Source organism: Cebus imitator, unplaced genomic scaffold (genome assembly GCF_001604975.1).
Source record: "Cebus imitator isolate Cc_AM_T3 unplaced genomic scaffold, Cebus_imitator-1.0 Scaffold18, whole genome shotgun sequence".
Classification (NCBI taxonomy): Eukaryota; Metazoa; Chordata; class Mammalia; order Primates; family Cebidae; genus Cebus; species Cebus imitator.
The window spans coordinates 12,878,514-12,903,656 of record NW_016107333.1 but is presented as its reverse complement, the minus strand read 5'-3'; the positions used below and the strand labels follow the sequence as shown (position 1 = coordinate 12,903,656).

The 25,143-nt window shown below is 41.7% G+C and overlaps 1 protein-coding gene and 1 pseudogene across 1 annotated transcript in view; one reads left to right on the top strand and one right to left on the bottom strand.

Annotated features, from left to right (window-relative positions):
• FGD6 (FYVE, RhoGEF and PH domain containing 6) overlaps positions 1-25,143 on the top strand; it is a 137,268-nt gene that overhangs the window by 36,976 nt on the left and 75,149 nt on the right. Inside the window, exon 3 of the mRNA XM_017515954.2 lies at positions 10,960-11,104. Within this exon, the coding sequence (XP_017371443.1) occupies positions 10,960-11,104 (145 nt within the window). The remainder of the gene's footprint in view (positions 1-10,959; positions 11,105-25,143) is intronic.
• Positions 8,440-8,971, bottom strand: LOC119469022 (annotated as a pseudogene).

Here is a 25,143-nt window from a genome sequence, read left to right as displayed (position 1 = left end):
GCAAGCACCACCATGCCCGGCTGATTTTTTGTATTTTTTAGTAGAGACGGGGTTTCACCATGTTGACCAGGATGGTCTCGATATCTTGACCTCGTGATCCACCCGCCTCGGCCTCCCAAAGTGCTGGGATTACAGGCGTGAGCCACCGCGCCTGGCCTGACCCTATTTTTTTTTTTAAGCCATCAACTGGCTAGCCTGTTCCTACTTATTATTTAGAGATTTAGGGTTAAGATTGTCCCATATAAACCTCTGTTGGCAGTAGGAGAAAGCCATAATTTATGTATCTTAGCAACCTAAGAAATGTTAAAAGAGGTTTTTTGTTTGTTTGTTTGTTTGTTTGTTTGTTTGTTTTTGGAAATGGTAGTCCTGAAAATGCTTAGATAGACCTCCAAGTCTAGAGGTTGGGGGAGAAAGAAAAGAACAGAAGAAAATATCTTTAATCTCATCATCCTGGGAAGAAAATTAACTTTCCCTAAAGAGTTTATACACATATAAAAATATGTGTGTGGCTGGGCACAGTAGCTCATGCCTGTAACCCCAGCACTTTGGGAGACTGAAGTGGGTGGATCACGAGGTCAGGAGTTCAAGACCAGCCTGACCAACATGGTGAAACCCTGTCTCTACTAAAAATACAAAAAAATTAGCTGGGTGTGGAGGTGTGCGCCTGTAATTCCAGCTACTCAGGAGGCTGAGGCAGGATAATTGCTTGATCCTGGGAGGTGGAGGTTGCAGTGAGCCGAGATTGCACCACTGTCCTCCAGCCTGGGCAACAGAGCGAGTCTGTGTGTATATATGTAAATACATATATGCTTTGAACCACCTTTTATAAAGCTTTTCAGACTCTGTGTCGGAGGGGTGGTCAAATTTAACAATTTTTTAAAATGTGCTGAAGGGCAAATAATAAAATCTCTCATCCAGGAATGGTGGCTCATACCTAGCACTTTGGGAAGATGAGGCAGGCAGATCACTTGAGCCCAGGAGTTTGAGACCAGCCTGGGCAACATGGCAAAACCCCATCTCTACAAAAGAAGAAAAACAAAAATTAGCCAGGTGTGGTGGCATGCACTTGTAGTCCCAAGTCCCTTAGGCTTGGGAGCCTAAGGTGGGAGGATCATTGAGTCTGGGAGATGGAAGTTACAGTGAGCTGTGATTACACCACTGCACTCCAACCTGGGTGTGCACTGCAGCCTGGGTGACAGAGCAAGACCCTGTCTCAAAAAAAAAAGAAAGAAAAAAATAAAAAGTCTTACTTTCAGGACTTTAGTCCTGAGATAACTTAATTTAACCCTGACATAATTTAGCCCCAGAGATAACTGTATTTCAACTGTATTTATTGGTTTCTTCTGAATGTTTTCTGGGACAGCCTGGTGTGTGCCAGCATGTTTGTGTGTGTATATCACATACTTTTTATATGTGTTTGTATATATGTATTCTTATTTTTGCTTCTGTATACAAATAGGAGCACACTGTGTTTCTTGATTTCTTTTTAACCTAACAATATTTCCTGGAGAGTGATCTATGCCATTGTACATACATCTACCTCTTTTTTTTTGAGATGGGGTCTCACTCTGTCGCCCAGACTGGAGTGCAAGTGGCACAATCCCAGTTCACAGCAGCCTCAACCTCCTGGGTTCAAGTGATCCTCTTACCTCAGCCTCCCAAGTAGCTGGGAGCACGGATGGTGTGTGTGCCACCATGCTTGCCTAATTTTTTAATTTTTAGTAGAGACAGAGTTTTACCATGTTGTCCAGGCTGGTTTTGAACTCCTGCATGCAAGCCTACCTGCCTTGGCCTCCCAAAGTGCTGGGATTTACAGGCATGAGCCACTTTGCCCGGCCTACCTCATTTTTTAAATAGCTGTTTAGTTTTAAATCCAGGGATTAAGAACAAATAAATTAAATAACTGTTTAGTAATTCATTGTATGAATGTAACCCCAATTTATTTAACCCGTCTTTTATTAGTGGCTATTGAAGGAAGGTCCCTTTAAAACTGCTTCTTTATGTTAAATCTTAATGACTTTAAAACCAATTACATATAAAAGTTACAAGTGTATAGGTAGGTACTCTTCTGTTTTAAGGAATTTTGCATTCTTTTTTTTGAGACAGAGTCTCACTCTGTTGCCCAGGCTGGATTGCAGTGGTGCAATCTTGGCTCATTGCATCCTTCATCTCCCAGGTTCTCTCAATTCTCCTGCCTCAGCTTCCCCAGTAGCTGGAACTACAGGTGCACGCTGCCATGCCCAGCTAATTTTTTTGTATTTTAGTAGAGATAGGGTTTCACCATGTTGCCCAGGCTGGTCTCGAACTGCTGAGCTCAGGCAGTCCCCCTGCCCCAGCCTCCCAAAGTGCTGGGATTAAAGGCGTGAACCACCGTGCTGGGCCTGTTTGTTTTTTAAACCATTTTCAGAGTTGTCTTGTGAGGACTGTATTTTAAATAGCAGCCTCAAGGTACTGCTGATTCTGATTTTGGTCTTATTTATTTATTTATTTATTTATTTTTGAGACAGGCAGCAATCCTCCTGCCTCAGCCTCCCAAAGTGCTGAGATTACAGATGTGAGTCACCACCCCTGGCCCTGATTATGTCTTTAGTCAGTAGCGTAAAATTCTAAGAATCCTAGTAATTCCTGGGGGAAGGTGATAGTAATGGTATTTGCAAAGATGGAGGTTGCTTCTGGAAAATGAAGCAGGCCTGTTTTTAAAAAATATCCATCATTTGAAGGCTCTTATTTTACCCTAACAGAGTCACCCAGAACCAATTTTAAACAGTTTCTGGTTTATATTTCAGGGAAGCTGGATATTTTTGTGTGATTTCTTTGAAACCATAGAACCTCCGTAGCTTGCAGTTTGAAAGGCTCAGTTGTTAAAACCTCTAAAACTTAAGAATGAAAAAAATAAAACACTGATCATGTACATTTTATAAGTTTCTTTATTTATTCATTTTTTTCTCTTTCTTCCTTTAAGTATCAAACTCCTGTTGTACTATTCCTTTAAGTATTTTAGCTATTTTATTTATGTTAATTTTGTGAATATCAAAAGAGTTTAACTCAAAAAGTTTATATCCTACATATATACAATATAGGACTTTTAAAACTGAAATCGAGATAATAAAATCATGAGTTTTTAAATTAAAATTTGTCCTAACCTTTAATCAAGCAACCTCTCGAAAGAAGATTAAAAATTAATATATTTGAGCTGGGCACAGTGACTCATATCTGTAATTCCAGCATTTTGGGAGGCCGAGGTGGGCAGTTCACTTGAGGTCAGGAGTTTGAGACCAGCCTGACTATAGAGAAACCCTGTCTCTACTAAAAATACAAAATTAGCTGGGCATGGTGGTACATGCCTGTAATCCCAGCTACTCGGGAAGCTGAGGCAGGCGAATCGCTTGAACTCAGGAGGTGGAGGTTGTGATGAGTCAAGATTGTATCATTGCACTCCAAACTGGGCAACAAAAGCGAAACTCCGTTTCAAAAAAAAAAAAAAAATTAATATATTTGATATCTTTATGATGCAAGGACATAAAAAACTTGGTACATGTCCTTTTTCAGGGGGAAAGATTTCTGCCATTATACTTCAATAAGAATCAGCATCCATAGCCTTACATATTACTGAAGCATTGATGTTTCTTTTTTGTGAAAGCAGTTAATAATGGAGAAAGACCTACCAGATAATCCGGTTTACCTGCTTTACCTTCCAGCACTTAGGAGTCACACTGGTTGAACTTGATATTTGTTCAGTCCTGTTACCTGGCTCTGTACATACTTAAAATAATTGTGCACAAACTTGTGTTTGGAAAACCTAAAACATGACGTGAATACATGACGCTTGCTTTAATGGAGGATGCAGATGGCTAAGTGTGCCTATTTCACAAGTTGTGGCAGGTTTCTAAACTTTCAGGGGTAGATCTCAAGAACGTCACCTGAGTGGCCGGGTGCGGTGGCTTACGCCTGTAATCCCAGCACTTTGAGAGGCTGAGGCGGGTAGATCACCCGAAGTCAGGAGTTTAAGACCAGTCTGGTCAACATGGTGAAACCCCGTCTCTACAGAAAAAAAAAAAAAAAAAAAAAAAAAAAAAAAAATCACCAGAGTAAGGGATGGAGAAAATTCTAGAAGTACTGTGTGATTGAAAAGACTTGAAGAGTAAGAAAGATTTTTAAAAATAGTTCTTTTGGACACAATGGCTCATGCTGTCATTCTAGCACTTGGCGTGGCCAAGGTAGGAGGTTCACTTGAGGCTAAGAGTTCAAAAACAGCCCGGGCAACATAGGGAGACCTTGTCTCAGTAAATAAATAAATAAATAGGGGTTTTTTTCCATTGATTTGATTAATGGTTTTACTGTGACACTGGAATCTGCAGTGTTATAAGGGGACTGATGACAAGGGGGAAACGTTTCCTGGTAAAACAAAACAAAAATAATTTTCTGGTGAAAATTGTGAACCAATTTTATAGTTAGTGTGTTATAATAACTATTAAATAACTTACTTAAAATTTATGTTGCTGGCCAGGCATGGTGGCTCACGCCTGTAATTCCAGCACTTTGGGAAGCTGAGGCAGGTGGATCATCTGAGGTCAGGAGTTCGAGACCAGCCTGGCCAACATGGTGAAACCATCTCTACTAAAAATACAAAAATCAGCCAGGCATGGTGGTACATGCCTGTAATTCCAGCTGCTTGGGAGGCTGAGGCCGGAGAATCACTTGAACCCAGGAGGCGGAGGTTGCAGTGAGCAGAAATTGCACCACTACATTCCAGCCTGAGCGACGAGTGAAACTCCATCTCAAAAAAACCAAAATTTATGTTGCTAATTTTTCCATGTAATGTTCATTCTTCAAGCCCACAATGGTAGTTTTTTCCCTCTCATTCCGGGGTAAATGTGAAATGCGCCAGAGGAAACACATAATCACCAAATTACAATGAGACAGCATTTGAAAAAAAATTATCACAACATCCTGAGGACAAGCAGGTTCTGTTCAGTTTGGGCCAGGAGTAGAAAGAAGAGGAAGAGAAATATCACAGACGTTGAGATTTGCATGTGGTGACTTGGAAATGAGAAAGAAACTTCTGAAGGTGAGGGAATTGGAAAGAACTTCTTTCTTCAACCTTGGGAAGAATTACATGAAACGTTCCTTGGTTAAGGAGCTCAGAATAAAATCACAGGCAAGAGAAGAAAAAAATAACTGGAATTTGTCAACAACAGAGAAGACTCAGTGTTTTGAAGCCATTCTTCAGTTAACGGGGCTTCTCCTTTCCTTCTGTCGGCCATCCTATCCCTTATTCCTTCTCCTTGCTAGAAATTTTAGTTTAGTGGGGGCTTACAAGGATGCTTTTGTGGCAAACTTTGGCAATTGCTATGCTGGCTCAACATTGTATAGGTTTTCTGTTCCTAAAAACTCTTAGAGGAGATAGATTTAGTATTTTTATTTTTATTTATTTATTTATTTATTAACTTTTTGAGACAGAGTTTCACTCTTGTTGCCCAGGCTGGAGTGCAATGGCACAATCTTGGCTCACCGCAATCTCCGTCTCCTGGGTTCAAACGACTCTCCTGCCTCAGCCTCCCAAGTAGCTGGGATTACAGGCATGTGCCACCATGCCGGCTAATTTTTTATTTTTAGTAGAGATGGGGTTTCTCCATGTTGGTCAGGCTGGTCTCAAACTCCCGACCTCAGGTGATCCGCTCGCCTCGGCCTCCCAAAGTGCTGGGATTACAGGTGTGAGCCACCGGGCCTGGCCAGATTTAGTATTTAAAAAAAGATAATTCCACTGAGTGTGGTGGCTCACACCTGTAATCCCAGCACTTTGGGAGGCTGAAACAGGCAGATCACCTGAGGCCGGGAGTTCGAGACCAGCCCGGCCAACATGGGGAAACCCCATCTCTACTAAAAATACAAAAATTAGCCGGGCATGGTGGTGCGTGCCTGTAGTCCCAGCTATGTGGGAGGCTGAGATGGGAGAATCACTTGAACTAGGGAAGTGGAAGTTGCAGTGAGCTGAGATGACGCCATTGCACTCCAGCCTGGTGACAGAGCAAGACTCCATCTCAAAAAACAATAATAAAAAAGATAATTCCTTCTAAAAGAGAAGGACTTCTCTTTAGATGTGACTTCTTACCTGAAAGAAAAATTTGATATACTTCCAGTGGAGGATGTGCTGTAAATATAGAGAAACTAGCATATAGAAGAAAGTAACTTTTAAAAAGTGATGGCATGCTGTAGTCTTCACTTCAAATGTATAGATGTCAGAATGTGGAATTGAAGGAACAGTTACCCACCAGTAGGAATTTATGTCTGGCCTTACTTGTTTGTCTTAATTCCAGTGCACTGGAAACAAACTGATTTTCTAGAAACTGTGGCTCCTTTTAGAAGGAAATCTGGGGAAGTAGAGCCCACTCTTTGCTCTGGTTGCTGTTGCAGCCTGATTTTCTTTTCCTTCAGATATCAAATTATGAACTAACTAGGCAGGAAGATGTGGAGGAAGCCCTATGTCCTGTTCCTTTACCCCGCAAAGCAGACAGTGTTAGGATGTTATCATTCGGACAGTGGGAAGGAAATAAATAGAAGAACTCCAAACTATACAATTGGCATCACTAAGGAATTCTTGTTTCATTATCAGAAATCTAAAATTGGCTGCACATGATGGCTCACGCCTATAATCCCAGCACTTTGGGGAGTCTGAGGTGGGAGGATCTCTTGAGCCCAGGAGTTTGAGATCAGCCTGGGCAACATAGCAAGACCCTTCTCTATTTTTTCAAAAAAATAAAAATAGAAATCTAAAATTATCTAGGTAGATTCAAAGGCTGCCTACAATTGTGTGGGAAAATAGTGTAATCATTTTAGAAATGAACATGTAAAATGTGGATCCTAGGTTTTGCTGCTAAACCCATTTTCTTTCCTTTAAAATCTGCTCTCATAATAATACTTTTTTCAGTTCATGTCACCCTCGTTCTGCTGGTGACTGGGATTTGACACCTTGACACCTTCCATAAGTTTTTCTTCCTCACCCCTTTACCCTAAGTCCTGATGATTTTTCCTTTTTTCTTTCTTTTCTTTTCTTTTCTTTCTTTTTTTTTTTTTTTTTTTAAGACAGTCTCACTCTGTTACCCAGGCTTGAGTGCAATGACATGGTCTTGGCTCACTGCGACTTCCACCTCCCTGGTTCAAGTAATTCTCCTGACTCAGCCTCCTGAGTACTGCAACCTCTGCCTACCAGGTTCAAGTGATTCTCCTGCCTTAGTAGTTGGGATTACAGGCTCACACCACCACACCCAGCTGAATTTTATATTTTTAGTACAGACAGGGTTTTGCTCTGTTAGCCAGGCTTGTCTTGAACTCCTGAGTTCAAGTCATCTACATACCTTGGCCTTCCAAAGTGCTGGGATTTACAGGCGTTGAGACACCCCACCAGCCCTGAGTTTTCTTCCTCTTACATCCATCCCTTTTTCTCAATTCAATGTAGCTAATTTAATGTAGCCACCCTGGTTCAGGCCACCTGTACCATTGAAATTCAACACCTGTTGCTTTCTGCTATCATTTTCATTTATTCGGTGAAAAATTCTTGAGGGCCCATTGTGTCTCTGGCTCTATGCTGGGGATTCAGCTAGAAAACACAATTTCAATTTCCTCGTCTTTGGAAATTTAGATTTTAATGAGGGAAACAAGACTACCACCAAGTACAGTGTAGTGAGCTGGATTCATAAGAGACACCAGAATCTCTCCTTGTTTCATGGCAATGTGTTTGATCGATGTAGCTTTAATATTTAAAGCTTCTTTTTCTTGTTTTGAAATATTCACTTTTGTGCTTTAATCCCTCTTCTATCCTGAATGGATGTGGCAATAAATAGTTCCTATGTTCTTTTATTTTACTAAAACATAAGATTTACAGACGTTTCCAGACAAGCCATACAAAATGGTCACACACTTTTTTTGAAGTGGGTAATCTACACTTGACAGCAAAGTCACAGTATTATTAGTGAGAGCTGTGATGTTTGTTTAATGTTCCCATTTTGGTTCAAACAATCAAGCTTGTCCATCTACAGCATCTAAATAAGGTTAGACTTGGCTAGAGAGCATATTCTAAATAACTGGTTAGCTGCTTTTAACCAATGCAATTAGATCTCCATAAAAGGGGGAAAAGGAGCCCATAAAATTAAAACTAACTCTCCCCTCAAAAAAATAAAAACACCCACACCCCTGCAGCTAACCTGACAACTACCTTCATTCACAGTGCTTTATACCTAAACAAGGATGGGGGAAATGAGTAAAAGCAGGGAGGGGCCGCTGCTTTTAAACCTTTCACAACAATCCAGATGATACTTCTAGCCTCTGCTCATGCTTTACAACAGTGAATCTGGACAAGACATAGATTTGCCAATGTGCATTTAATCACCAAAGGACTGAGGATATCTGTACTTTTTTGTTCGATAATGTTTCTAAGACTGTGTCTATTAAATACAAACAAAAAGGAAGAAGTCTTGGCAGAACAGGAGAAGTGATGCACACTTGATGATCGGATCAGTTTAAATATTATTCATGGCATATAGCCTAGTCCATGCTGTAGCTGTTTCTGTGGCTTGGGCTTCGTTGGTCTTCCACTGCTCCACTACATCATTTGCTAATGGATCATCTGGATTAGGAGCACTTAACAAGGCCTGGATCGATAACAGAACTATGCGGATCTGCAGTGCTGGGGACCCCTTATCTTTCAGAATATCCAAACATATTCTTCTCAACTTATCTACATTAGGATGATAAATTTTGGTCATGAAACGTACTTTAGGGGCTGCCATTGGGTATTCTTCTGGAAGAAATAGTTCAAGTTTAAAAGTCCCTCAGAGGGGGAATCCTGAGGGCCAGCAATGACCACATGAAAATAAGGAGTGTTGCTCTCATCTGGTTCTGCTTTGATGCCAGGAACTAGTTCTGCCAGCAAACACTGGGTTTCCTTGATGATCCTTTGGGGCAGCCCAGCCATTTTGTCAGAACCCAAGTTCAGCCCCTGGTCTCGTTTCACTACTATGTTCTTAATAATAGCCTTCCAGATGATGTTGACCAAGAAACACTTTTCAGCTCTCTCTCCTGATAAAAAAAAAAATCTAATTTCTTCACAGGTGCACAGCCCTATTACTAGCTATCTGAATCTATTTAGGATCTAAAATAGTACCCAGATGGGCTGGTTCAAAATGCCTTTTAGAGCAGAGTTTTTCACACATAAACTGGGATTTTTGTTGCACCACGGATCCTGATCCAGTGGGTTGGTTGGGGCCTGAGTGTGTTTATTTCTGAGGAGCTTCCAGGTGATGTTGCTACCACTTGGAAATTGAACATGTGTTGTGTTAACAGAGTTTTAGAAGATGTAAAGAGATAAGGAATTAAGATAAAAAGAAGTGGGGTACATTTTCTTCTAGCTGTATGGGTATAGATCCTGTAGTCTGTCTATCCTGTTAACTCTCATTTGCTCTTGTTAATCTCAGTCAACAATGAACTACCCAGCGGAGTTGGCTCTTATCCCTGCACCCAGAGACAGTGAATCCTGCCAGTGATCTAACCAGAAAGTGTCTACCCTCTATCCACCCCTTAGCCCCGGGGAGTGAGTCTCCTGCATGTCTTGGGGAGCTATGATAAGGTGTGCACTCACCTAACGAGGCTGTGATATGACTCCCAGAGGCCCCTGGCCACTGAGTAATGGGAAACCCTGTCTTGGCAATGAGAGGTGTTCCTTTTGGCACTCTGCCTCCAGCCAACTGGTTTGTGTAACAGTTGGGCTCCAGGAATGGCTTCTGAGGCAAGTCTGTATCCTACTGTGTGTATTCAGGAACTGGCAGAAAATTTATCTTTAGCTTTTAAGATTCCCGTTAGAGATTCTCGTAACTTGGTTGAGCGAACTGCCTGTGACCTGCTGAAAGAGCCTGCCAGAGTGGAATGCAACTGTCTCCTTATTCTGCTTGAGTGTTTTTCCTGGTGATTGTCTGTGGATCTTTTACTGGCTCCACCCATGCACTTCTATTCTGCAGATATTATTGTAGACTGAAGACAGAAAAGCAGTTGCCACAGGCAATTGGCTCTTGAGTCTTTACAGCCAATACTAGAAGGAATTCTTTTCATCTCTTCCTAGGGAACTTTCCTATGGAATTCCCCCTACAGATTGGATTGCAACAATGTCTTTTAGATTCATGAGATCTATGTTAAAACAAACAGAGGAACCTTGATGATACCAGGCTGGTGAGGAGGAGTTGGTAAATGGCCTGGTTCTGTGGTTTTCCAAGTTCAGCCTGTATCAGAATCACCTGGAAAGCTTTAAACCTGCTTGCTTGTTACTTGCTAGGCCTTGTGCCCCAGGTAGTTGTAATTGTTGAGCAAATTGCTGGGTCCTGTGTTCCTTGTAGTTCTTATTAAGCGGATCTTGAGCCTAGTCTAAGAATTTGTAACATTTCCTCTTCCTCCCCATCTCCTGTGAACAGAACAGTGATAACCAGAGAGCAGTCTACGTGTTCACAGTTGTACCTGCACTATTGATTGTAGTCACCATCATTATCCCCTAGTCCTTATAGATTTGTTACTTGTTTTTTTATTATTGTTTTAAACACCAAGGTCCAAGGAAACAGCAACTCTTCTGGTATACCTATGCGGCCCTTTATCCAGCCCACTTTCTGTAAGGCTTCTTAGTTTATTCTAGGAGTAGAGACCTGATCTTCTATGGGAGGGATATATAAAGGCATAGGATGGGAGCAACTGGGAAACTAACTTCTCACCCACGTTCTTATTAAAAATTCAAAAAACCAATTTGAGTTTATGGCAACTGAGACAGGGTAAAGGAAGGAAAAGTTGGCTGATCTGGGTCTTTTCGTTCCTCTAAATCCCTTAGCTATACCTTGTTTGCATTATGAAGATAAGATGTTGATTTGTTTTGCTAGCACTCCTTTTTATTGAAGGTGACTAATACCTGCTTTCTATTGAATGCAGTTCAGGAGCATCACAGGAGGAACAAAATGATCTTGGTCTTGGTGACCTTCCCTCTGATGAGGAGGAAGTCATCAACAGTTCTGATGAAGATGACGTCAGCTCTGAGTCAAGTAAAGGAGAGCCTGACCCACTGGAAGATAAACAGGTATATTTTGGTATTTGATTGCTTCCGTTTTGTATGTGTTGACTGCTCCCTATGCTTGGGAATGATATTTGTCCTCATGATAGGCACATAAACCCTTGTGAGTTTTCCTGAAATGTATTAAACACTTTCCAAATTTAAATTTAATTCCTGCTGTAATGTGGCACCTAAAATATTCTTAGGTTTCCAAGTGTATATCACCTAGAGATTACTTAGTGCTTTTTGAGAAATTATTATTATTATTTTGAGACAGAGTCTTGCTTTGTTGCCCAGGCTGGAGTACAATGGCGTGATCTCAACTCACTGCAGTCTTCGCCTCCTGGGTTCAAGCCATCCTCCTGCCTCAGTATCCTAAGTAGCTTGCATTACAGACACCTGCCACCATACCTGGCTAATTTTTGTGTTTTTAGTAGAGACAGGGTTTCACTATGTTGGCCAGGCTGGTCTCAAACTCCTTTCCTCAAGTGATCCACCTGCGTCAGCCTCCCAAAATGCTGGGATTACAGGTATGAGCCATGGGGCCCAGCAAAGAAATTATTTTTCCTAATGTCTACTGATTTTCTTTTTGATAACAAAACCCCTCTTGGGATTGTTCCCTGTACTGCTGAAATAAAGGAATTGTGTGTATTTTACACTCAAATCTTTTTGAAAAAGAGTAAAGATGGCTGATCATAGTACATCGTCATTTGCTTTGAAATAATCCAGTGTGTGTATGTGTTTGTGGGGAGCACAGCATACATAAAGATTGGCCATGTGTTCATAGTTGTTTAAGATGTGTGATGAGGGGGTTCATTATAATGTCACTTTAGTTTGCATGAATATATTTATTTCATTTGAAACCACGTTTTTTATTTTTATTATTTTATTTTATTTTTTATTTTTTTGAGACGGAGTCCTGCTCTTGTTACCCAGGCTGGAGTGCAATGGCGCGATCTCGGCTCACCGCAACCTCCGTCTCCCGGGTTCAGGCAATTCTCCTGCCTCAGCCTCCTCAGTAGCTGAGATTACAGGCACGCACCACCATGCCCAGCTAATTTTTTGTATTTTTAGTAGAGACGGGGTTTCACCATGTTGACCAGGATGGTCTCGATCTCTTGACCTCGTGATCCACCCGCCTCGGCCTCCCAAAGTGCTGGGATTACAGGCGTGAGCCACCGCCCAGCAGAAACCACGTTTTAAAAGACGTTGTTAAAGGGAAAAAGTTAGCCAGGTGCAGTGGCTCACACCTGTAATCCCAGCACTTTGGGAGTCTGAGGTGGGCAGATCATGAGGTCAGGAGTTCGAGACCAGTCTGCCCAACGTAGTGAAACCCCATCCCTGCTAAAAATACAAAAAATTAGCCGAGTGTGGTGGTACATACCTGTAATCCCAGCCACTTGGGAGGCCAAGGCAGGAGAATCACATGAACCTGGGAGGTGGAGGTTGCAGTGAGCCGAGATCACTATTGCACTCCAGCTGGGGTGACAGTGCAAGACTCTGTCTCAAAAAAATAAAAAATAAAATTAAAATAAAGGGAAAAAGTTAGTACATCAACAGTATCCCCAGGAATGTTAAAGCAAGATGGAATTTGAAAAGATCCACACAGCATAGCAAGCTATGGAGAAACTTTATGTCACCTAATTCCTGTGCCATAATTTTATCAATCCGTTATCCTTCCTGTTTAATATTTTTGCTCTGTTTAGATTTATTTTCAGCCTTAAATGAATGGCACAAGTCCAGCAGTCTGAATTTAAGTCCCAGATCCACCAGCTATGATCTGGGCAACTTTGGGCCAAGTATTTATCCTTTTGAGGCTAAAGGGTACCGTATTCTAGATTTTAAAAAAGAATAGCACTCATAGAATTATGAGGATTAAATAATTTGATACATGGAAAGCCTTAGAATACTTATCAGTGCATAATAGCTCAGTGATCATTTATTTATAACTAGCAAGACTTCATTTCTGTGCTGTACAGTATTAAATCATTGTGTTGGGAGTAACCACTAGAAATTACTTAAGCTAGTGAATTTGTAAAACTACTAAGACAGATGAGTGTCTCTGTTCTTAAAGACCCACAACACTCAGCCAGTTTTGGGTTTTACTTTGACTATCAAGTAATTCCTTTTGTGCCTTACTGGTGTCTGTCTTGCTTTAATTTGAAAGCTCATTTTCCATGTTGCAGCTTCATGGACATAGATTCTGCAAATATTTATAGAATTCCGAGTATGTGCCAGGTACCGCTGGTATTTACTAGAAATAAGCAGTACTCAGATTCCAAGCTTCTATGTAGCCCATGTTCTAACAGGATAAGAGGGACCTACATGCATAATCATAATCAGGAAGAACTTCAGAGTGTTACAAGCTATGAAGAGAACAAATCAGAGTGATGTGCTACAAAGCCAGGAGGCTACCTTGGGAAAAAGCCTCTTAGGAAGTGATATTTGACTGGGATTTAAATGACTGGAAAGAACCAATGCCTGTGAAAAATTTGAGGAAAAGTATTGAAATTGTCTTGTTAAGGGTCATAATTAAATCAGTCTTGACTGTCTTTGGAAAGCTGCTCCAAGTGTTTTCTTTTCCTGGCAGATACTCTTTTCTATTGTTTTGGCCTAGTTGTTTCTTTTGCGTGAACCTTTTCCAGTTTTCTTTCCATACTACTTGGAGCACTGACCAAAATTGGTTTACAAATTCTATCAGGATCTCACTGATACATCATATAAAGGAAGGATTAATCTTTAGCCTGGCAATGTTACATCTCTTTCCAACACATCCTGTGATAACACTGCCTGGTTGACTCATTCATTTTGTGGTCAGTGGAGACTCCCAGGGTTCCTTCCTCTGCGTTTGTGCCTGCCTTTCCATTCCTTTCCTGTATTTATATTATTGTTTTATGTTATTAGTTGTGCTACATTGCAGTAGCCCTGTTAAATATTTATCTTTTTAAAAAAATATAGGACTGTTTCTTTAATCATGGACATTGTTTTTAGTGAAACAGAGTACATTTATTTTTTTTCATCATCTCAAGCATTTACGGAGCCTATATGTAACTGTGTTACAGACATTCCCATTATACTCTTAGTTATTTTTAAATGTACAATAAATTATTGACTGTAACAATAACTCTGTTGTGCTATCAAATACTAGATCTCATTCTATCTAACTGTGTTTTTGTACCCATTAAATATCCCCAGTACCCTCCACCCCCAATCATGGACATTTAACGTTTTTTATCTGATGCCACTAGTACTAATAATTTCCCTCCTTTAGAATTCTCCGCCACTCTAATGAACTTTCTCTGTCTCTTCATCTGAGACAGCAATAACATTAATAGAATAGACTAACTTTCTCTTAAGTAATTTGTTTTCATAGTGGTAAGAACACAGTCTTTGGAGTCAGATTGCCTGGGTTCTCACCACTTACTAGCTCTGTGATCTTGAACAACATACTTAATTTTACTTGGTCTTAGTTTACCCATCTGTAAAAAGAGGAGAAAAAAAGTAGACACTTGACCTTGTTTTCTAAGATTGTTATGATGATTAAATGATTATACACTGTTTAGAACAGGGCTTGGCACATAGTGAATGCTTAATAGGTTTTTAGCTATTATTGACTTTTTAAAATTTTTATTTTATTTATTTATTTATTTTTGAGACTGAGTTTCTGTCTTGTCTCCCAGGCTGGAGGGCAGTGGCACGATCTCGACTCACCACAACCTCTGCTTCCCAGGTTCAAGTGATTTTCCTGCCTCAGCCTCCCTAGTAGCTGGGATTACAGGCATGTGCCACCAGGCCCAGCTAATTTTGTATTTTTAGTAGATACAAGGTTTATCCCTGTTGGTCAGGGCTGGTCTCGAACTCCTGACCTCAGGTGATCTGCCTACCTCAGCCCTGCAAAGTGCTGGAATTATGGGCATGAGCCACTGCGCCCTGCTGCCATTATTGATTTTTATGAAAATAAGCAAACAAAATCTTAAACATCTCAAATTAAGCTTTCTGTATTTCTACCAAGAAATATATTGTTTCTGGCTTGCCTTTTCTTATCTTTGATGAGTAAATATGAAACTTGTTTACATGTAAGATAGTATTTTGTTTTAATGGGGAAATTTGAAATTTGGCATCCTGAGACCTGTGTTTTAGTCTTAGCTTTGTCACTTGCTAGCTGTATGACCTTGGTTGAGTAGCTTTTTAATGTCAGTTTGTTTACACCAGTATCACTTCACAATTGATTTCAGGTGACTTTTAAAAACGTGTAATACAAAAAATCAAAATGTTTATTTAAAGAAATCAGGGTGTCAACAAATAAATAGCACTGGAGCCACTGGATATCCACCTGCAAGAGGATGACATTGGACCCCTTCCTTTCAACATACACAAAAACTAACTCAAAATAGATTATAGACCTAAATGTAAGAACTCAGGCCAGGTGTGGTGGTTGGGCTGAACATGATCACTTGAGGTCAGTAGTTCAAGTCTGGGCAACATGGTGAAACCCTGTCTCTACTAAAAATACAAAAATTAGCCAGGTGTGGTGCATGCCTGTAATCTCAGCTACTCAGGAGGCTTAGGCGCAGGAGAATCACTTGAACCTGGGATGCGGAGGTTTCAGTGGGCCAAGGTTGCACCACTGTACTCCAGCCTGGGCGACAGAGCGAGACTCCGTCTCAAAAAAAAAAAAAACCTCAAACAGTAAAAAAATAAATAACCCAGGCGTAAGGATCTGAATAGACTGAAGAAGATATATAGTGGCCAATAAGCATGTAAAAAGGTGTTCAACATAAGCCATTAGGGAAATGCAAAGCAAAACTTCAGTGAGGCACCACTGCACAGCCACTAGGATGGCCATAATCAAGAAGATGTATAGTAACGAGTGCTGGTCAGGATGTGGAGAAATGGGAGTCCTTATAGGATGTAAAATGGTGCAGCCACTTCGGAAAACAGTCTGGCAACCCTCAAAAGATTAAATATAGTGTTACCATGTGACCTAGCAATGCTGCTCTTAAGTATCTACCCAAGAGATATGAAAGCATACGTCCACACAAAAACTTGTAGAGAAATGTTCAAAGCAGCATGGTTCATAATAGTCAAAAAAGTAGAAAGGGCCAGGTGTGGTGGCTCATGCCTGTAATCCCAGAACCTCGGGAGGCCAAGGTGGGTGGATCATTTGAGGTCAGGAATTTGAGACCAACCTGGCCAACATTGTGAAACCCTGTCTATACTAAAAGTAAAAAAAATTAGCCAGGTGTGGTGATGTACATCTGTAGTAATTCCAGCTGCTTGGGAGGCTGAAGCAGGAGAATTGCTTGAACTCAGGAGGCAGAGGTTGCAGCAAGCCAAGATCATGCCACTGTACTCCAGCCTGGCCGACAGAGTGAGACTCTGACTCAAAAAAAAAAATAGAAAGAACCCAAATACGAATCAGATGATGAGTGGTTAAATTAAAAGTGATATATTCCTATAGTGGAATACTATTCAGCCATAAAACAGGAACGAGGAGTGATGAGGAGTGACTAATAATGGGCATGGAGGTTTTGTTTTTGTTTTTATTTTTTAAAATTGTTTGTTTGTTTGTTTGTTTATTGATTGATTGATTGAGATGGAGTCTCACTCTCTCACCCAGGCTGGAGTGCAGTGGTACAATCATGGCTCACTGTAGCCTCAATCTCGTTGGCTCAAGTGATCTCCCACTTCTGCTTCCTTAGTAGTTGGGATTACAGGTATACACAACCATGCCTGGCTAATTTTTTTTTTTTTTTAAGACATGGTCTTGCCATGTTTCCAAGGCTGACATTCAGCTCCTGGCTTCAAGCAATCCCCCTGCCTTGGCCTCCCAAAGTTTTGGGATTATAGACATGGGTCACTGCTCCTGGCCTGAATTGTATACTTTAAAAGGGTAAAAACATATTTTGTGGTATATGAATTACAGCTCAACAAAGCTGTTATAAATCTTGCTGAAGGAAAAATAATAGTGCTAATGGAAGATTTGTACAGAGTAATGTATATCATATAGTCCTATTCATTACCTGAGGATGGGTCACAAGTTTGGCTTTCTAGCAACTCAGGAAAAGTCAGTGATATCAGGCTGGGTGTGGTGGCTCACGCCTTTAATCCCAGCACTTTGGGAGGCCAAGGTGGGAGGATAGCTTGAGACCAGCCTGGCTAACATAGTGAGACCTTATCTCTACAAAAAATAAACAATTTTAGCTGGGCGCAGTGGCTCATGCCTGTAATCCCAGCACTTTGGGAGGCTGAGGCGGGTGGATCACCTAAGGTCAAGAGTTTGACACCAGCCTGGCCAACATAGTGAAACCCTGTCTCTACTGAAAATACAAAAAATTAGCAGGAGAATCAAGTGATTCCCCTGCCTCAGCCTCCCAAGTAGCAGAGAATACAGGAGGCGCCTGTATTGTCAGCTACTTGGGAGGCTGAGGCAGGAGAATCGCTTGAACCCAGGAGGCAGAGGTTGCAGTGAGCTGAGATCACGCCACCGCACTCCAGCCTGGGCAACAAGAGCGAAATTCTGTCTCAAAAATAAAATTAAAATAAAATAACAAGATTAGCCAGGCGTGTTGGAGCAAGCCTTTAGTCCCAGCTACTTGGAAGGCTGAGGTGGGAGGATCGTTTGGGCCCAGGTAGTTGAGCTTACAGTGAGCCATGTTCATGCCACTGCACTCCAGCCTCAGCAACAGAGCAAGACCCTATCTTTAAAAAAAAAAAAAAGAAAGAAAAAGGCTGGGTGCGGTAGCTCATGCCTATAATCAATCCCAGCACTTTGGGAGGCTGAGGCAAGTGGATCACCTGAGGTCAGGAGTTTGAGACCAGCCTGACCAACATGGAGAAACGCCATCTCTACTAAAAATTTGAAATTAGCCGGACATGCCTGTAATCCCAGCTACTTTGAAGGCTGAGGCAGGAGAATCATTTGAACCCAGGAGGCGGAGGTTGTGGCGAGCCAAGAGCCACGCCAGCCTGGATGACAATAGCAAAACTCCATCTCAAAAAAAAAAAAAAAAAAAAAAAGAAAGAAAAAGAAAAAACAAGCCAGGTACATTGGCTCATACCTGTAATCTCAGGACTTTGGGAGGCAGAGGCAGACAGATCTCTTGAGCCCAGGAGTTGAAGACCAACCTGGGCAACATGGCGAAACCCCATGTCTACAAAAAAACACACATATAAAATTAGCCAGGTGTGGTGGTTCTTGCCTGTACTCCCAGCTACTCAGGAGGCTAAGGTGGAAGAGTTGCCTGAACCTAGGAGGTGGAGGTTGTAGTGAGTGGAGATCACACCGCTGCACTCCAGCCTGGGCAACAGTGAGACCTCATCTCAGAAAAAAAAAATTGGTATAGATCTGACATGGGTACTGTTTTTCTTCATTTTCCATGAGGAAAAGGAGTTTTATACAAGTTAAGTAACTTTCCTTGGAAGCCCCCAAATTGGGGTTTTTAATCCAACCTGTCTCTACTAACAACTTGGTACAAGCACGGAAGCTGAATGATGTCAGTGGAACATGTTGGGGTGAAGTAACTAGCCATGCTAATCTCTCCTGTCCCCTTTTCTAAATTTTTACTTTTATATTTTTGGTCTTTCCTTTCAGGGCTTAAATGTTTGTTAAAAATGTAAGATGTATTTATTCTGCTTCTTTATGGTTAGAATTTTCACCCTCTTCACCTTTCTTATATGTTGACTTCCTTGGTTTTTAAAAAAATCTTCTTTGTAAAGTAGCTCATATGATATATACTCTCATAAAGAATGGGTGAAAACCTAAGAGAGCATTGTTAAGATATTAATCAGGCTGGGCGTAGTGGCTCATGCCTGTAATCCCAGCACTTTGGGAGGCCAAGGCAGGCAGATCACCTGAGTTGGGAGTTCGAGACCAGCCTGACCAACATGGAGAAACACCATCTCTACTAAAAAAATACAAATTTAGCCGAGCATAGTGGTGCTTGCCTGTAATCCCAGCTACTTGGGAGTCTGAGGCAGGAGAATCGCTTGAACCTGGGAGGTGGAGGTTGCGGTGGGCCGAGATCATGACACTGCACTCCAGCCTGGGCAGCAAGAGGGAAACTCCATCTTGGAAAACAAACAAAAAAACCCAAAAAACTTTAGATATTAATCGTGGTGTCACCTCATTTTTGAAATAACTTAATGATAGATGTTTCTCAGGCAAGTCTGGATGTTAACATTTTTTGTTTTTTTTTAGAACTCTAGAGTAGGATGGAAGAGGCCTTTTAATAATTCTATTAAAAAGCAATGGATAGGCCAGGCACAGTGGCTCCTACCTGTAATCCCAGCACTTTGGGAGGCTGAGATGAGTGGATCATTTGAGGTCAGGAGTTTGAGACCAGCCTGGCCAACATGGTGAAACCTCATCTCTATTAAAAATACAAAAATTAGCCAGGTGCAGTGACATGTGCCTGTAGTCCCAGCTACTCAGGAGGCTGAGGCAGGAGAATTGCTTGAACCCGGAGGTGGAGGTTGCAGTGAGCCAAATCCCCGCCACTGCACTCCAGCGTGGGCGGTTGATCAAGACTCTGTCTCAAAAAAAAAAAAAAAAGTAATGGATAAATTTCACTGAATGTCACTTGCATCGAACAAATATGAAATAATGAGAGCACAATTAAGAATTTAAAAAGCTGGGCTGGTATCAAGAGATAGAAACATAAAACTAGATTTCAGATCAAAGGTTCTGTTTTAGAATTTGTTTGACTTGTTTTATGACCTTGACAAAGTAATTTCATTTGTTTATGGCTCATGTTTCAACTTCCACAGCAGTGTACTTTTGGGAGATGCTGTTATTTAACAGGGAACTGCTTTGAAATGCAATATAATTTAAGTGAGGATTTTCATTAGCTGAAAATTTGAGATGCCATGGGGTGTGTGTTTTTCTATCGTTGTTTGACTTGGGTCAGAATCAGTCATTGTTCTTACAAGTTGGAGATAATATAGAGCTTTATATATATATTTTTAATTTATATTTGACTTTCTGTCTACTTTGAAAATGATTGTAATTCATTGACTTATTTTTAATAATTTTTATACCTCTTTATTTAGTTCTGTAGCTATCCTGGTTTAGAAGGTAATGTGGACAATGGAATATATAGACTCCTAGAACCTTAGAATTGGAAAAGACCTTAATCATCTAGTCCAACCTTCTACTCTTATGTGATGAAAGCTTTTAGTTCACTTTAGTTTGCATTTTCATGTTATGCAGCACATCTTCAAAAGCAATGTGCTCTGTCATAGATTCTGAGAAGGTGGCAGCCACCCTTGTACACATTTGCTTATTCATGAATATTAATTGCACAGTGGACCAAGCAGCGTGCTATGTGCAGAAAGGTACAGGGTGAATTAGATCAGAGACTAGAGGGAATTCAGACATTTCAGCAAATAAACACAGTCTCCTGGGTTAAGTCCTATAAACATTACATGAACAAGAAAGTTATCCTGTCCTTTGATAGTGGGAGGGAAAGAATATCAAGGCAGCCTTCATTTAAAAAAGTTGGAGTATTGTCTTAAAGGATGATTGGAATATGAGAGGCAGAACTCTTCAGGGAGGAGAAGTGATGGCGAAAGAAGTCAAGGCAGAAGGAAAGGTATATGCGCAGAGGGACACACAGAAGGGCAGAGCACGACTGGAGTTGCAGCGTGGTGGGGTAGAGAGTACACAGAGTGGAGGAGTTGAGAGGAGGCTGATGAAGGTGAGTGGACACATTGTGAAAGGCCTGATACCTTTGGCAAAGGAAACTTGGATCTTCTTTACCCATCTGTGATAGGGAGCTGCTAACATTTAGCCTGAGAACTAACCTGATTGTATTTGCATTTTAGAAATATTCTAGTGGCAGTGTCCAAAAGGGTTTGCAGTGGGGTAAACACAGAGCCAAGCAGACCTCTTAGTTGCTCTAATAGTGAAGGCAAGATGTGAGGAGGCAACATCAAAGGAGAGGAGAGCATCATTTAAGCTTTTAAGAAATCTTCAGGACACGTTGACAGGACTTGACTCAGTGGTAATAATGAAAGGTGACTGTAGAGACGAAAAGGAAGAGTCCAGGTTTCTGGTATTGATGGGTTGATATCTGCAGTAGCTAGTATGGGAGTAGTGGATGGACTGATGGACTGTATTTAAACAGTGATTTGGAGTCATCAAATGCTTTATTCTTTATGAAGCCTTTCCTGATTGACATACCTCTGCCTGATTATGGTCTTTCTCTCCTTCAAGGTGGCACCACTTTTCATAGTTGTGCTTATATATAGTTATTTGTATGTTTGGTTTGTTTCCCTTGTTCACTTCTTGAAGGCTGGGCTCGCTCTTCCCTCCCTTCCTCCCTGCCTCCCTCCCCTTCCTCCCTTCCTTCCTCCCCTCCCTCCCTCCCTTCCTCCCTTCCTTCCTTCCTTTTCTTTCCTTCCTTCTTTCCTTCCCTCCCTCCCTCCCTTCCTTCGTTCCTTTTCTTTATTTACTTTCCTTCTTTCTTTCCCTCCCTCCCTCCCTCCCTCCGTCCCTCCGTTCCTTCCTTCTTTTTAGATAAGAGTTTCACTCTGTTACCCAGGCTGGAAAGTACAGTGGCATGATCTTCACTGCAACTTCTGCCTCTCGGATTAAATGATTCTCATGACTTAGCCTCCCAAGTACCTGGGATTACATGTGTGTGCCACCATGCCAGGCTAATTTTTATATTTTCAGGAGAGATAGGGTTTCACCATGTTGGCCAGGCTGGTCTTTAATTCCTGGTCTCAAGTGATCCGCCTGTCTCAGCCTCCCAAAGTGCTGGGATTACAGGTGTGAGCCACCACACTGGGCCAAGGGGGGCTGCTATTATTTATCATAGTTCCCTGCAGTCTTGAACTGCTGGGCTCATGTGATCCTCCCACCTCAGCCTCTCAAGTGATTAAGGAACTACAGGCACGTGCCACCATGCCTGGCTATTTTTGGTTGTTGTTGTTGTATTTTTGAGGTCTTGCTATGTTGCCCATGCTGGCCTTGAATTCCTGGCATCAAGTGATCCTCCTGCCTCCCAAAATGCTAGGTGGGATTACAGGTGTGAGCCGTGGTGCCCTGTGTAATTCCCTCTTCTAATACCTACTTTTAGTGCTCCATTTGAGACCTACACAATCAGAATTTCTAAGACAGTACCTGGGAATCTGAAATTTAAGACCTGCCTGGTGATTCTAATGATCACTAATGTTTTCAAATTTATATGTAGAGCAATGAATGGGCTGACAGTAGAACTGTTTTACTAATTTGCTATCAAATTATGAAAAGGCAGTTATTGACTTCAGATTTTAAAATGAAGGAGTACTGACTTCTTCCTCTTGAAAATGATCTCAGAATAACAAGCAGAATATAAATTCTGTGCTCAGTGACATTAGCACACAGCAGAAAACCCTGTCAACTTAATGGTAAAAAAATGAGGCGAACTTAACGTAAGTAGAGTTTATTTGGTCCAAATTTGAGGACTACAATCCTGGAGCATAGATTCAAGATTCTTGTTAGCAGTAGTTACAGGTGGGGGTTTTGTCTTGTCTTGTCTTGTTTTGTTTTGTTTTGTTTTGTTTTGTTTTGTTTTGTTTTGTTTTGTTTTTGAGACAAGAGTCTTGCTCTGTTGCCCAGGCTGGAGTGCAATGATGCAATCTCGGCTCACTGCAACCTCTGCCTCCCGGATTCTAGTGAGTTCTCCTGCCTGAGCCTCCCCAGTAACTGGTATTACAGGCACTTGCTACCACGCCCAGCTAATTTTTGTATTTTTGGTGGAGACCGGGTTTTATCATGTTGACCAGGCTGGTCTCAAAATTCCTGAACTTAAGTGATCAATCCGCCTTGTCCTTCCAAAGTACTGGGATTACAGCTGTAAGCCACCTGGCCCAGCCACAAGTGGGTTTTTTGGTTTTTGTTTTTGAGGTGGAGTTTCACTCTGTCACCCAGGCTGGAGTGCAGTGGTACAATCTTGGCGCACTGCAACCTCCGTCTCCTGGGTTCAGGCAATTCTCCTGTGTCAGCCTCCTGAGTAGCTAGGATTACAGGTGTGGGCCACCATGCCCAGCTAATTTTTGTATTTTGGGTAGAGACGAGTTTTGGGTAGAGACCATGTTGATCAGGCTGGTCTTGAACGCCTGACCTCAAGTTATCCGCCGATCTTGGCCAAAAGTGCTGAGATTACAGGTGTGAGCCACCATGCCTGGCCACAAGTGGGTTTTTTTGTGTTTTTGCTTTTGTTTTTGTTTTTTTTTGAGACAGAGTTTCATTCTTGTCGCCCAGGCCAGAGTGCAATGGTGCAGTCTTGCCTTACTGCAGCCTCCGCCTCCTGGGTTCAGGCAATTCTCCTGTGTCAGCCTCCTGAGTAGCTAGGATTACAGGTGTGGGCCACCATGCCCAGCTAATTTTTGTATTTTGGGTAGAGACGGGTTTTCACCATGTTGATCAGGCTGCTCTTGAACCCCTGACCTCAAGTTATCTGCCGGTCTTGGCCAAAAGTGCTGAGATTACAGGCGTGAGCCACCATGCCTGGCCACAAGTGGGTTTTTTTGTGTTTTTGCTTTTGTTTTTGTTTTTGTTTTTGTTTGAGACAGAGTTTCATTCTTGTCGCCCAGGCCAGAATGCAGTGGTGCAGTCTCAGCTTACTGCAGCCTCCGCCTCCTGGGTTCAAGCAATTCTTCTGCCTCAGCCTCCTGAAGTAGCTAGGATTACAGTAACTCGCCACCATGCTCAGCTAATTTTATATTTTTAGTAGAGATGGGATTTCACCACGTTGGCCAGGCTGGTCTTGAACTCCTGACCTCAGGTGATCCACCTGCTTCAGCCTCGCAAAGTGCTGGGATTACAGGCGTGAGCCACTGCGTCTGGTCCACAAGTGGGGTTTTGTGTTTGCTTTTGAGAGGAGTCTCGCTCTTGTTGCCCAGGCTGGAGTGCACTGGTGGGATCTCGGCTCACTGCAACCTCTGCCTCCTGGGTTCAAGTGATTCTCCTGCCTCAGCCTCCCTAGTAGCTGGGATTACAGGCATGCATCACCATGCCCAGGTAATTTTGTATTTTTAGTAGAGACAGGGTTTATCCATGTTGGTCAGGCTTGTCTCAAACTTCCTACCTCAGGTGATCTGCCTGCCTCGGCTTCCCAAAGTGCTAGGATTACAGGCGTGAGCCACAGCACCTGCCCTCAAGTGGGTTTTTTTTTTTTTTTTTTAAGACAGGGTTTCACCATGTTGGTCAGGCTGGTCTTGAACTCCCGACTTCAAGTGATACGCCTGCCTTGGCCTCCAAAGTGCTTGGATTACAGGCATGAGCCACCATGCCTGGCCTCAAGTAGGTTTTTTAAAGGAAAAGAAGAGACAATTCCGAAGCCATTTATTAATAATTTATATTAAAATAGCATAAGCTATTTGATTGGCTTTACATTGTTCTTTGTATCACAAATTCTAGGAACGTGGAGACTATTCATGGAGGCAGCCGGTCAAGAATAAAAATGCCTCTAAACAGTTGCATCTGGGCATAGAGGTTAGGACACTGCTGAAATCTCACTCATGTTTCTCTGGCCCTGATACATTTTGCCTACGTCACATAGCTGAGATTGCTCTAAGTTATTTTTCATTTCTCACATTGATCACAGTAGATGAGTAAGGGCTACCATGCCCACCAACAATATATAAAGGTTCCAGTTGCTCCACATCCTCACCAACACTTGGTATTTTCTAATTTTTTTTTCTATGTGACATTTGGATAGCACTGATTTTTTTTTATTACAGCCATTGTGTGGATGTGAAGTATATCATTGTGGTTTTAATTTTCATTTCCCTAATAACTAATTAGGTTGAACAACTTTTTATGTACTTATTGGCCATTATATCTTCTTTGGCGAAATGTTTATGCACATATTCACATCTTTTTTCTCTTTAAAAAATTTTTTTTATTAATAGAAATGAGATCTTGCTTCGTTGCGCAGGCTTGTCTCGAACTCCTGTGCTGAAGTGATCCTCCCACCTCGGCCTCCCAAAGTGCTAGGGTTACAGGTGTAAGCCACTGCACTATGCCCTTTTGTTTGAGTTGTATTGAGTTATCAGAGTTTCGTGGGTTTTTTTAA